The 12,395-nt window shown below is 48.8% G+C and overlaps 1 protein-coding gene across 3 annotated transcripts in view; it reads left to right on the plus strand.

Annotated features, from left to right (window-relative positions):
• LOC137528950 (cytochrome P450 2F2-like) overlaps positions 1–12,395 on the plus strand; it is a 107,058-nt gene that overhangs the window by 85,402 nt on the left and 9,261 nt on the right. For all 3 annotated transcript variants that reach the window (XM_068250761.1, XM_068250760.1, XM_068250762.1), the window contains exon 8: positions 1,234–1,421. In XM_068250761.1, coding sequence (XP_068106862.1) covers positions 1,234–1,421 — 188 coding nt within the window. The remainder of the gene's footprint in view (positions 1–1,233; positions 1,422–12,395) is intronic.

Below are 12,395 nucleotides of genomic sequence, written 5' to 3' on the forward strand. Positions count from 1 at the left end.
CACTTCCCGTAGCTGCCTCAAGAGGGATCCCTAAATTGCCATTGAGAAGAGGGGGAGGATTACCTGTTGGCCACAAATTTACAGCCATGCTGCAGGGGAAACTGACACGACTGTTACCAAGCAGCATTCATTTGTTATCATTGATCATGCTTTTTGGTGTGGGATATTGCTGAAGTTCATTTTTGAGTCAATACCCGTAATATTTGCCCTTTTTCTCCTACTCTCACATGAACCTTTCCCCCTTTTTACCACTAACACTAACCTACAACTCCAATCTTATCCCTTGCCTCTTGACCCCTTACACTAATCTAACCCTCACGCCTCTTCTAACTCTAACCTTACTCCTCGCAGGTAGCACAATATGAGTTTGGGTACAATGTAGACAAATCGGCACAGGGATTTCCTCTGTCAGCCCCAATACTCTGAAAAGATAATTGGTTCCTCCCAAGAATTGGCCTTAGACTATGGTAGCAGTTACCTCCTGAGCTTCTCTGAGGAAGAGTTAGTGACACGACTATGTACTTTATAAAGCACTGCGGAAAATATCAGGGCTACAAAATGTACAATAATATCCCTTACAGGCCTACGTTCTGCAACTATATCCATTTAAAAGAGGCACGCGTTAACTTCGGCGCCAATGTTCTCATAATGACTTTGCATCTGGATTTTTCATTTTGACCAGTGCTGAACTATCGTTAAACTTGCAGAGTGGATTTAAAAGCATACGGTAAATTTTAATAAACTAATGAGGAAGGTAAGTGGAGTGGGGTATATGCACCAATAATACTAACTATGTTTCAAAAAACCATATTACTTTTCTTGTATTTACTTGTAATACACAAAATTAAAAGCTGTTGGCCATATGGTATGGGCCACCCCCTCCAGCATACACACTGAAGTCCCCCCACACATCAACACATACACTCCGGCATTAGCAGGCAAACAATCTATATAGGGCAGCATCCCGATAACTGAGGGCCTTATTCCACTAGAATATTGTTTCAGTTCCAGTTAGCAAGTGACGTCAGCTTGAGTCCTTATGTTTGGTTATGTTGAGAGCCAGCACAATTGTCAGCTTCCATCACACAGATGGTCTTGTCAAATGCCCCGTAACGTGAGTGATGGTATAAACATACAACAGGCATGCAATCTGAACAGAAACAGTTACAGTATTAGGCTTGTTATGTTCACAGTTTTAACTATAATGTCTTTTCCTCTGTGTCCTGGATCCAGACAAAGTGCAAGAAGAGATTGATCGCATTGTTGGAAGAGACCGGCTACCCTCTGTTGCGGACAAAACCAAGATGCCATACACTGAGGCCACCATCAATGAACTCATGAGGTTCTGTGATATTCTGCCAATCAACTTTCCCCATCAAACAACAAGAGACACGACCTTCAGAGGATACCACATCCCGAAGGTCAGGAAGCACATATGGCCGTCTGTTTAGGAAAAAACATGCTGCAACGTTTAAAGAAAGTTCTCAGTCCATAACATGATTGTGTGAAATATGTAATTAAAAGTTCACCCATTTTAAAGAGACACCGAGCACTTCATGAAAATGTAATTTCCACTTACCTGGGGCTTCCTCCAGCCCAACGTAGGCCGCAAGGTCCCCCGGCGTCCTCCTGACTCCTCTCCCGGTCCCCGGGTGGGCTCCATTAGCAGACGACTTCAGCCTGAAGTCATCTGGTCTGCTTCCCTCTTCCTGATGAGCGCAGTTCTCTAAAATTGAACTGTGCATGTGCAGGACTCTTATCAGGAAGAGGGAAGCAGACTGGACGACTTCAGCCCGAAGTCGTCTGCTAACGGAGCTGCCAGTCGGGGATCGGGAGAGAAGCCAGGATTACATCGGAGGACCTTGTGGCCTACGGTTGGCTGGAGGAAGCCCCAGGTAAGTGAAAACTTCATTTTTATGAAGTGCTCGGTGTCCCTTTAAATAATACATTTCCACTAAATATAACTGAAAATACTACACTTGTGTTCCACTTGCATAGCAAAGACTAGAGACGAGCAATCGAATTCTGTGGAAAAATTTTGAGTATTGCAATTTGGAATTCCGATTCAGCGTGCATGGGTGACAAGAGGTTAAAGAGGCTTGGGAGGGGGGACCCCACACTGTCAGCTTTCTTAAAATGTATAAAATGTGTGTACGGAACTAGTGTATCACAGCAAAATGTCCTTTTAATGAGTTTTAAAAAAAAAGTTCTAAAAAATAAATTTTCTCGAAAACTACCAAGTCTTTTTAAAAAATATAAAGCATGTATGGGGGCTTTCCTTTTAACCTCCCTGGCGGTGCATTTCTGTCTGGATTTATGGGTACATTTTTAAGCGGTACATTTTTTCTCCAATTCTTAAGTCTTAACTCACCAAAACATATAAGAATAAAGGTCTGGTAGACATCCTGCATATAAATAAAATACTGGAACACAAAATTGTTAAAATCATTAATTTTATAAATAAACTTAAAAAATAGTGAAACTGTACAAATAAGGCACCAAACTATACAGTATGTACAGTACATACTGTATATACCTAATACTAGAGATGTCGCGAACCTCCGATTTTTGGTTCGCGAACCGGGTTCGCGAACTTCCGCAGAAGGTTCGGTTCGCGGAAAAATTCGCGAACCGCAATAGACTTCAATGGGGAGGCGAACTTTGAAAAATAGAAAAAATTATGCTGGCCACAAAAGTGATGGAAAAGATGTTTCAAGGGGTCTAACACCTGGAGGGGGGCATGGCGGAGTGGGATACATGCCAAAAGTCCCGGTGAAAAATCTGGATGTGACGCAAAGCAGCGTTTTAAGGGCAGAAATCACATTGAATGCTAAATTGCAGGCCTAACGTGCTTTCAAACATCTTGCATGTGTATACATCAATCAGGGAGTGTAATTAAGGTACTGCTTCACACTGACACACCAAACTCACCGTGTAACGCACCGCAAACAGCTGTTTGTGTAGTGAAGGCCATGCTGGACTACTGCGCAACATGGCGTGATTGCTCTTCCTCACTCAGTGATGTCAGGTAATGTGTGACTTCCTTCTCAACTTTCCATGGCATTGTTAAAAAGCTTACATTTTGTTTTTAATTTACATTTTCTACTTGCTGTGTACTTGTTCAGTACCGCTACAATGAGAATCCTGTGGAGGCGGGCAAGTCTGCCATTGTGACCCCGGGTAATGGCCGGGGAATGAGAGGTTTGAATCCGGTGTGGAGCCTGAGCAAAGGCTACCACTACACATCCAAGGAGGGCAGCGGGCAGGCATGCACGCCCGCCCGCCCCGAGGTAGTGACCAAAAATAACAATACAGGAGGAGGACTTTCGAGGCCCTGCTGTGTATTTGAAATGAATGTACTTTAAATCCTTTAACGAGAACCAGTTATGGCGGGCAAAGATGACACCACATTCCTTTCACGAGAATCATATGGAGGCGGGCAAGTCTGTCATTTGTGACCCCGGGTAATGGCCGGGGAATGAGGGATGGAATCCGGTGTGGAGCCTGAGAAACGGCTACCACTACACATCCAAGGAGGGCAGCAGGTAGGCATGCACGCCCGCCCCGAGGTAGTGACCAAAAATAACAAAACAGGAGGCGGACTTTCGAGGCCCTGCTGTGTATTTGAAATGAATTAACTTTAAATCCTTTAACGGGAATCCGTTATGGAGGGCAAGTCTGCCATTGTCACCGCGGGGAATGAAGGTTGGATTGCGGCCCGAAGTGGGAGCCTGCTGAGACCCATGCTGTAGCTGCCCTGACCGTGCTTTGCAGACCAGGCATCTGTGGTCAGATGGACCCTTGAGCCAGCGGAAGACAAACCAAGTCGAAAGCATTTGCCAAGAATGTTTTACGGAGGGCAAGTTTTTTTGCCCTTTTTTTAATTTTTTTGAAAATGATAGATGGTTGTATTTTTAAATTGTTTGAAAGTTTAGATGGTTGTATTTTTAAATTGTTTGAAAGTTTAGATGGTTGTATTTTTAAATTGTTTAAAAGTGTATCCATTCTTCCTCCCCCCAGCCACGAACAATACCATGGGAACGTGGAGCAGCAGAAGCCCCCTGTGACGGCTGCCACGGTTGTTCTCCGCTGCTTGTCTTTTGAGGGGTGCTTCTTTTCCTCAGGTGTTCTTGCCATAGCTGTTTGTGCCTTCTCTCCAGGTGCCTTCGTAAAGCACTTGTCCCTACGTGACAGTTGGCCTTTCCACGGCTCAATTTTTGCTGGCAGAGACAACAGATGGCTTTGCTCCGATCTGAGACACACACGTGAAAAAATTTCCAAACCGCTGAGCCCCCCTGGGCTGATGGTGCTACGGTGGCATCAGCAGCTGACGTTGAAGGGCATGTTGGCTGTCTGGCCATAGCTGGCGATACATGGCGCCGGACACTGCCCCCAGCTGATTCTGAGGACGAGCTCCCTCTTGTATTGCGTTCCGGAGTTGGAGCCTGATCAACGTCTACCACCACACATCCAGGCAAGGAGGGAAGCAGGCAGGCATGCACGCCCGCCCCGAGGTAGTGACCAAAAATAACAATACAGGACTCAGGAGGACCTTTTGCGGCCCTAATTGAAATGAACTAACTTTAAATCCTTTAACAGGAATCCATTATGGAGGGCAAGCCTGCCATTGTCACCGCGGGGAATGAAGGTTGGATTCCGGCCCGAAGTGGGAGCCTGCTGAGACCCATGCTGTAGCTGCCCTGACCGTGCTTTGCCGACCAGGCATCTGTGGTCAGATGGACCCTTGAGCCAGCGGAAGACAAACCAAGTCGAAAGCATTTGCCAAGAATGTTTTACGGAGGGCAAGTTTTTTTGCCCTTTTTTAAAAAATTTTGAAAATGATAGATGGTTGTATTTTTAAATTGTCTGAAAGTTTAGATGGTTGTATTTTTAAATTGTTTGAAAGTTTAGATGGTTGTATTTTTAAATTGTTTGAAAGTGTATCCATTCAAGTGCAAGTTATGCACTGACTGCCAGGTATAATGTGCAGTCACAGATGCAGTGAAAGGTATGCAGTGACTGCAAACAGCCGTTTGTGTAGTGACGGCCGTGCTGGACTGGTGCACACCGTGACGAGAGTGCAGGTGATGGTGGCTTTTCAGCCCATATGCTTGCCCGGCTGATGTAGCTGAATGACAGAACAGTGACTTTCCAGCTGATCAAATTTGGTCTGACCACAATGAAGCAACGACCTTAATATCTTTTGTGTGCCACCCCCACCCGAGTGAAGCAACGACCTTAATATCTTTTGTGTGCCACCCCCACCCGAGACACTCAAATAGCCGGCGGTCATTGCTTCATTGTGATGCGCAAGCCCCTTCACCGCGGCAAGGTAATGATCACGAAGGGGGATGGGCACATGTACACGCACCAGAAAAATTAGTGTAGCGGCGGCTGCTAGCAGCGGCCTTAAAAATTCAGGAATCCGCCTAGAGTCCTGGACCCTGTTGGTAGTGGCGGAGAAGGCAGTCAAGCGGCCTGCAGGCAGAGATGCTGTGTGTGGGGAGTGGACTGACTTAGTCTTCGATCGTGCAGTAGCCCTCCGTGATCCATTCCTCATTCATTTTGATAAAGGTCAGGTACTGAACACTGTCGTGACTTAGGCGACTTCTCTTCTCAGTAACTATGCCTCCAGCTGCACTGAAGGTCCTTTCTGACAGGACGCTTGCGGCAGGGCAAGAGAGAAGTTGTATGGCAAATTGGGACAGCTCTGGCCACAGGTCAAGCCTGCGCAACCAGTAGTCCAAGGGTTCATCGTCGCTATTCGCAGAGTCTACATCCACACTCAAGGCCAGGTAGTCGGCTACCTGCCGGTCCAGGCGTTGGTGGAGGGTGGATCCGGAAGGACTATGGCGAGGAGTTGGACTAAAGAACGTCCGCATGTCCGACATCACCCTGAGATCGCTGGAGCGTCCTGTTCTTGCCTGCGTGGACTTGGGAGGAGGAGGGTTACTGCCAGTGGTACCTTGATTGCGTTGTGCAGCCACATCACCCTTAAACGCATTGTAAAGCATCATCGACAGCTTGTTCTGCAAGTGCTGCATCCTTTCCGCCTTTTGTTGAGTTGGTAAGAGGTCCGCCACTTTGTGCCTGTACCGAGGGTCTAGTAGCGTGGCCACCCAGTACAGGTCATTCGTCTTGAGTTTTTTGATACGGGGGTCCCTCAACAGGCTGGACAACATGAAAGAGGACATCTGCACAAAGCTGGATGCAGAGGTACTCTCCATCTCCTCTTGCTCTTCCTCAGTGACGGGACGCAACTCCTCTTCCTCCCCCCAGCCACGAACAATACCACGGGAACGTGGAGCAGCAGAAGCCCCCTGTGATGGCTGCCGCGGTTGTTCTCCTTCCGCCGCCTCTTCCTCCTCCACAGAAACACCTTCATCATCATCACCATCATCAGAGTCTGACTCCTCTCCTTCCCCTCACGACTCCTCTTCTTCCTCCTCCTCCCCCCTCTGTGCTGCCGCCGGTGTTGTGGAAACATCGGGTTCGTGTGTAAATGGCTCCAATGAATCCTGCTGCCCTAACTCTTCTTGTTCACGCTCCTCCACAGCTGTATCCACCACTCTACGCACGGCACGCTCCAGGAAGTAGGCGTAGGGGATCAAGTCGCTGATGGTGCCCTCATCGCGACTCACCAGTTTGGTCACCTCCTCAAAGGGCTCCATGACCCTGCATGCATTTCGCATCAGTGTCCAGTTGTTGGGCCACAATATCCCTATCCTCCCAGATTGTGTCCTTGTACTGTAATGATACAGGTAGTGGGTGACGGCTTTCTCCTGGTCTAGCAGGCGAGAGAACATCAGCAGGGTGGAATTCCAGCGAGTCGGGCTATCGCAAATCAGGCATCTCACCGGCAAGTTGTTTCTACGCTGAATCTCTGCAAAGCGTGCCATGGCCTTGTAAGAGCGCCTGAAATGCCCACACAACTTCCTGGCCTGCTTCAGGACGTCCTCTAAGCCTGGGTACTTGGACACAAATCTTTGCACGACCAGATTAAGCACATGTGCCATGCAGGGTATGTGTGTCAGCTTTCCCAAATTCAACGCAGCAATGAGATTGCTGCCGTTGTCACACACCACGTTGCCGATCTCAAGCTTGTGCGGGGTCAGCCATTGCTCCACCTGTTTGTTAAGAGCAGCCAGGAGAGCTGCTCCAGTGTGACTCTCCGCTTTCAGGCAAGACATGTCTAACACTGCATGACACCGTCGCACCTGGCATGCAGCATAGGCCCTGGGGTGCTGGGGCTGTGTAGCTGGGGAGGAGATGGCGGCACCAGCCAAGGAGGAGGAGGAGGAGGATGACGACAGCGAAGCGGTGATAGCAGGTGGAGAGGAGGTGGCTGGAGGCCTGCCTGCAAGCCGTGGAGGTGTGACAAGTTGGTCCTCTGCGCAGCCACGTACTCCCTGCTTGCTGCCATCGGTCACCAGGTTGACCCAATGGGCTGTGTATGTAATGTAGTGGCCCTGCCCGTGCTTGGCAGACCAGGCATCCGTGGTCAGGTGGACCCTTGACCCAACGCTGTGTGCCAGAGATGACACCACTTGCCTCTCAACTGCACGGTACAGTTTGGGTATGGCCTTTTGAGAAAAATAATTGCGGCCTGGTATCTTCCACTGCGGTGTACCAATGGCCACAAACTTACGGAAAGCCTCCGACTCCACCAGCTTGTATGGTAATAGCTGGCGAGCTAATAGTTCCGCCACGCCAGCTGTCAGACGCCGGGCAAGAGGGTGACTGGCAGACATTTGCTTCTTCCGCTCAAATACTTCCTTCACGGACAGCTGGGTACTGCTGTGGGCAGAGGAGAAGGAACCGCTCAAGGGAAGAGGCGGTGTGGAGGAGGATGGCTGTGAAGGTGCAAGGGAGAAAGTGGATGAAGACGATGCACCTGAAGGAGGAAGAGGAGAAGGAGTTTGGCTTGTCTTTTGAGGAGTGCTGCTTTTACTCAGGTGTTCTTGCCATAGCTGTTTGTGCCTTCTCTCCAGGTGCCTTAGTAAGGCACTTGTCCCTACGTGAGAGTTGGCCTTTCCACGGCTCAATTTTTGCTGGCAGAGACAACAGATGGCTTTGCTCCGATCTGAGACACACACGTGAAAAAATTTCCAAACCGCTGAGCCCCCCTGGGGTGATGGCGCTACGGTGGCATCAGCAGCAGCTGACGTTGAAGGGCATGTGTGCTCCCTGGCCATAGCTGGCGATACATGGCACCGGACACTGCCCCCAGCTGTTTCTGAGGACGAGCTCCCTCTGCTTCTATCATGGAGTCGTCTCCTCCTACTCCTCTCTGACTCCTCCTCTGAACTGTCCCCCTGGTCATCTCCTCTACCGGGAACATATGTGGTATCCGTATAATCGTCATCATAATCCTCCTGGCCAGCTGCGCTTTCCTCAGACACCTCCTCAAGTGCACCAACTTCAGGTGGTCCACCATCATCCCCATCCACACACGTTACGACCATACTATCGCCACCTAACTCAGACGTATGAGGTGGTGTACCTGCGCCTTCTTGTTGTTGCAGTAGTGGCTGGGAATCAGTGATTTCACCACCACCACCAAATAACTCCTGCGAAGTGTCAAATGCAGCGGATGTGGTGCTTGTTGTAGCGCTGGTGGCTGCGGGAGATGAGGTGTTCTGTGTTAAATACTCAATCACCTCCTCACGATTTTGGGAAGTGATGGCACGTGCCTTCTTCTGAGCACTGTATTTTGGGGCAGGTCCGCATGAAATCACAGCAACACCACCTCGCACAGCCACAGACCTGCCGGTGCCTGGTGGCCTTCCTCTGGGTCTGCCTCTACCTCTTCCTCTACCTGGTTTGTCCATTTTGTCCATCTCGGGGGTATGCTAGCTATATGCAGTGAGGTGGGTTCTCACTCAACACAACAGGTAGTTAGATGCAGTGAGGTGGCCAGGTGGGTTCACACTCAACACAACAGGTAGTTAGATGCAGTGAGCTGGGTTCACTCAACAGTAAAGGTACTTAAGATGCAGTGAGGTGGGTTCTCACTCAACACAACAGGTAGTTAGATGCAGTGAGGTGGCCAGGTGGGTTCACACTCAACACAACAGGTAGTTAGATGCAGTGAGCTGGGTTCACTCAACAGTAAAGGTACTTAAGATGCAGTGAGGTGGGTTCTCACTCAACACAACAGGTAGTTAGATGCAGTGAGGTGGCCAGGTGGGTTCACACTCAACACAACAGGTAATTAGATGCAGTGAGCTGGGTTCACTCAACAGTAAAGGTACTTAAGATGCAGTGAGGTGGGTTCTCACTCAACACAACAGGTAGTTAGATGCAGTGAGGTGGCCAGGTGGGTTCACACTCAACACAACAGGTAATTAGATGCAGTGAGCTGGGTTCACTCAACACAAGGCTAGGTATATGCAGTGATGAGGTGGGTTAAGTAAACACAACAGGTACTGGGTAGTTAGATGCAGTGAGCTGGGTTCACTCAACAGTAAAGGTACTTAAGATGCAGTGAGGTGGGTTCTCACTCAACACAACAGGTAGTTAGATGCAGTGAGGTGGCCAGGTGGGTTCACACTCAACACAACAGGTAGTTAGATGCAGTGAGCTGGGTTCACTCAACAGTAAAGGTACTTAAGATGCAGTGAGGTGGGTTCTCACTCAACACAACAGGTAGTTAGATGCAGTGAGGTGGCCAGGTGGGTTCACACTCAACACAACAGGTAGTTAGATGCAGTGAGCTGGGTTCACTCAACAGTAAAGGTACTTAAGATGCAGTGAGGTGGGTTCTCACTCAACACAACAGGTAGTTAGATGCAGTGAGGTGGCCAGGTGGGTTCACACTCAACACAACAGGTAGTTAGATGCAGTGAGCTGGGTTCACTCAACACAACGCTAGGTATATGCAGTGATGATGTGGGTTAAGTAAACACAACAGGTACTGGGTAGTTAGATGCAGTGAGCTGGGTTCACTGAACAGTATACAGTAAAGGTACTTAAGATGCAGTGAGGTGGGTTCTCACTCAACACAACAGGTAGTTAGACTTAGATGCAGTGAGCTGGGTTCACTCAACACAACGCTAGGTATATGCAGTGATGAGGTGGGTTAAGTAAACACAACAGGTACTGGGTAGTTAGATGCAGTGAGCTGGGTTCACTCAACACAAAGCTAGGTATATGCAGTGATGAGGTGGATTAAGTAAACACAACAGGTACTGGGGTATATGCAGTACTGGGTAGTACAATGTGCATCTCCCTGTCACACACACAGGCAGTCAGTCACTGAATGTGCTGGGCTGCTGGCAGTGGCACACACACTATCAATTAGCAAGGCTGTGCATGCAACAAAAGTGTCAGAAAAAAAAAAGTACAGGTTGAGCTCTGAAAAGAGCTGTTGCTGGGTGCTTTAAAAGCAATATTAATCAGTCAGGAACAAGCAAAGCAGCCTAGAACCTAACTAATCTGTCCCTAAGAGAAAAAGTCTGCAGCAGCTGTCCCTTTCCTCTCTCTAGCAGGCACACGAGTGACTGTAATGGCCGCCGGAGGCTGCCTTATATAAGGGGGGGGTGGGGCTCCAGGGCTTACTGTAGCCTGAATGGCTACAATGTGCCTGCTGACTGTGATGCAGAGGGTCAAAGTTGACGCTCATAGTGCATTATGGGGCGAATCGAACTTCCAAAAAAGTTCGCCTGGCGCAGGCGAACGCGAACCCCCAATGTTCGCCTGGAACCGTTCGCCGGCGAACCGTTCGGTACACCTCTACCTAATACACCTTCCATGTGTGGTATATTTTGAAACGGAATGGCACAGAGGGCGACATCACAATTCGGGCAGTAGAAGCGTGATTCCTTTCAGACTTTATTCCCTTTGCTATCAGTCCTAGGAGGCAGGCAGAGAGTAGTCAAAATCCAGGCAGAGGTCGGTGCAGGCGGCAGGCAGAGAGTAGTCAAAATCCAGGCAGAGGTCGGTGCAGGCAGAGAGTAGTCAAAATACAGGCAGAGGTCGGTGCAGGCGGCAGGCAGAGAGTGGTCAAATAATGGGCAGAGGTCGGTGCAGGCGGCAGGCAGAGAGTAGTCAAAATCCAGGCAGAGGTTGGTGTAGACGACAGGCAGAGAGTAGTCAAAATCCAGGCAGAGGTCGGTGCAGACTGCAGGCAGAGAGTAGTCAAAATCCAGGCAGAGGTCGGTACAGACTGCAGGCAGAGAGTAGTCAAAATCCAGGTAGAGGTCGGTGCAGACTGCAGGCAGAGAGTAGTCAAAATCCAGGCAAAAATCGGTAACAGTAAGGCAGAAGCACTTAGCTCAGAAGCAGTTGGGAACCAAATGGCTATATTGTTAACATGCTGCGCTTTCAAATGAGCTTATCCAGCTCTGCCATGGCGGTCAGATGACACAGGGGAGAGATCAAATTACAACTGAGGAGGAATTAGATAGGCTATTAGATAGGCTAAACTCTTTATATACATGATGCGGGCAGCATTTTTCTCTGTTTACCTTCTGTCCTGTGCAGCAGATCGGGTCCAGATGGGGGGATCAGACAGTCAGATATGCTAAACTCTTCATATACATGCTGGGTACATGTCTCTATGTTTCCTACTGTCCTGTAAAGAACGGGGGTCCAGATGAGGGGATCAGACAAGCTAAACTCTATATATACATACAGGATGCATTTCTCTGTTTTCCTTCTGCCCTGTGCAAAAGTTCAGGTCCACTTTAAAAATTTGCGCTGCCTCCCCCCCCCCCCCCCCCCCCATGACATCATGCCGCCTGACGTCGTGCTGCACAGCCATCCTGACTGGCCACCAGGATCCCAGAACAAGAGTGAGGTAAAGGGGATCCTGGCGGCCGGGGAGAGAAGCCTGGGTTCCGCTGACCAGTGCTGATCGCGCACGGGATCAAGAAAATCAATGGGAGTGTCATTTTCAGCCAGCCCGAGCTGAACTTGGGCTTAATGCATCTAGCTCCTAATACCTGGCACGAGATCAGCTCGGGATTACCACCAGGGAGATTAACTGCTAAAATCAGCAATGTAAATGGCGGAATTCCGCTCAGAATTTTGAATTATTAGAGGGAATTCAGAATTTCATTGGATTCCGAATTCAGCAATTCTGACTATGCCTAGTAAAAACCTTTCATAAATCTTATAGAAGTTAATGATACAAGCTTCAAGGGATTAAAGCATTTTTTTTGCAGTTTTTCTTGGTTTCTAACAGCTGTAGGAGCTGGCATTTCCCCCCTCCCCCCCTCCCCTCTCCATTGTTCTTATTTATCCAGGGGAACATGTGAATGTAATCAAGTGTGACTTCTCTAGACTGTTTGAAGTTCAATGTGCCCCCCCCCCCCCCAAACAAAAGCCTCTAACAAACATTTAACTGTAGAAAGAAGAGGTAGGGTGGATTTTTTTAACGAGTCACATTCTTA

This window comes from Hyperolius riggenbachi, chromosome 8 (assembly GCF_040937935.1).
Source record: "Hyperolius riggenbachi isolate aHypRig1 chromosome 8, aHypRig1.pri, whole genome shotgun sequence".
Taxonomy (NCBI): Eukaryota; Metazoa; Chordata; class Amphibia; order Anura; family Hyperoliidae; genus Hyperolius; species Hyperolius riggenbachi.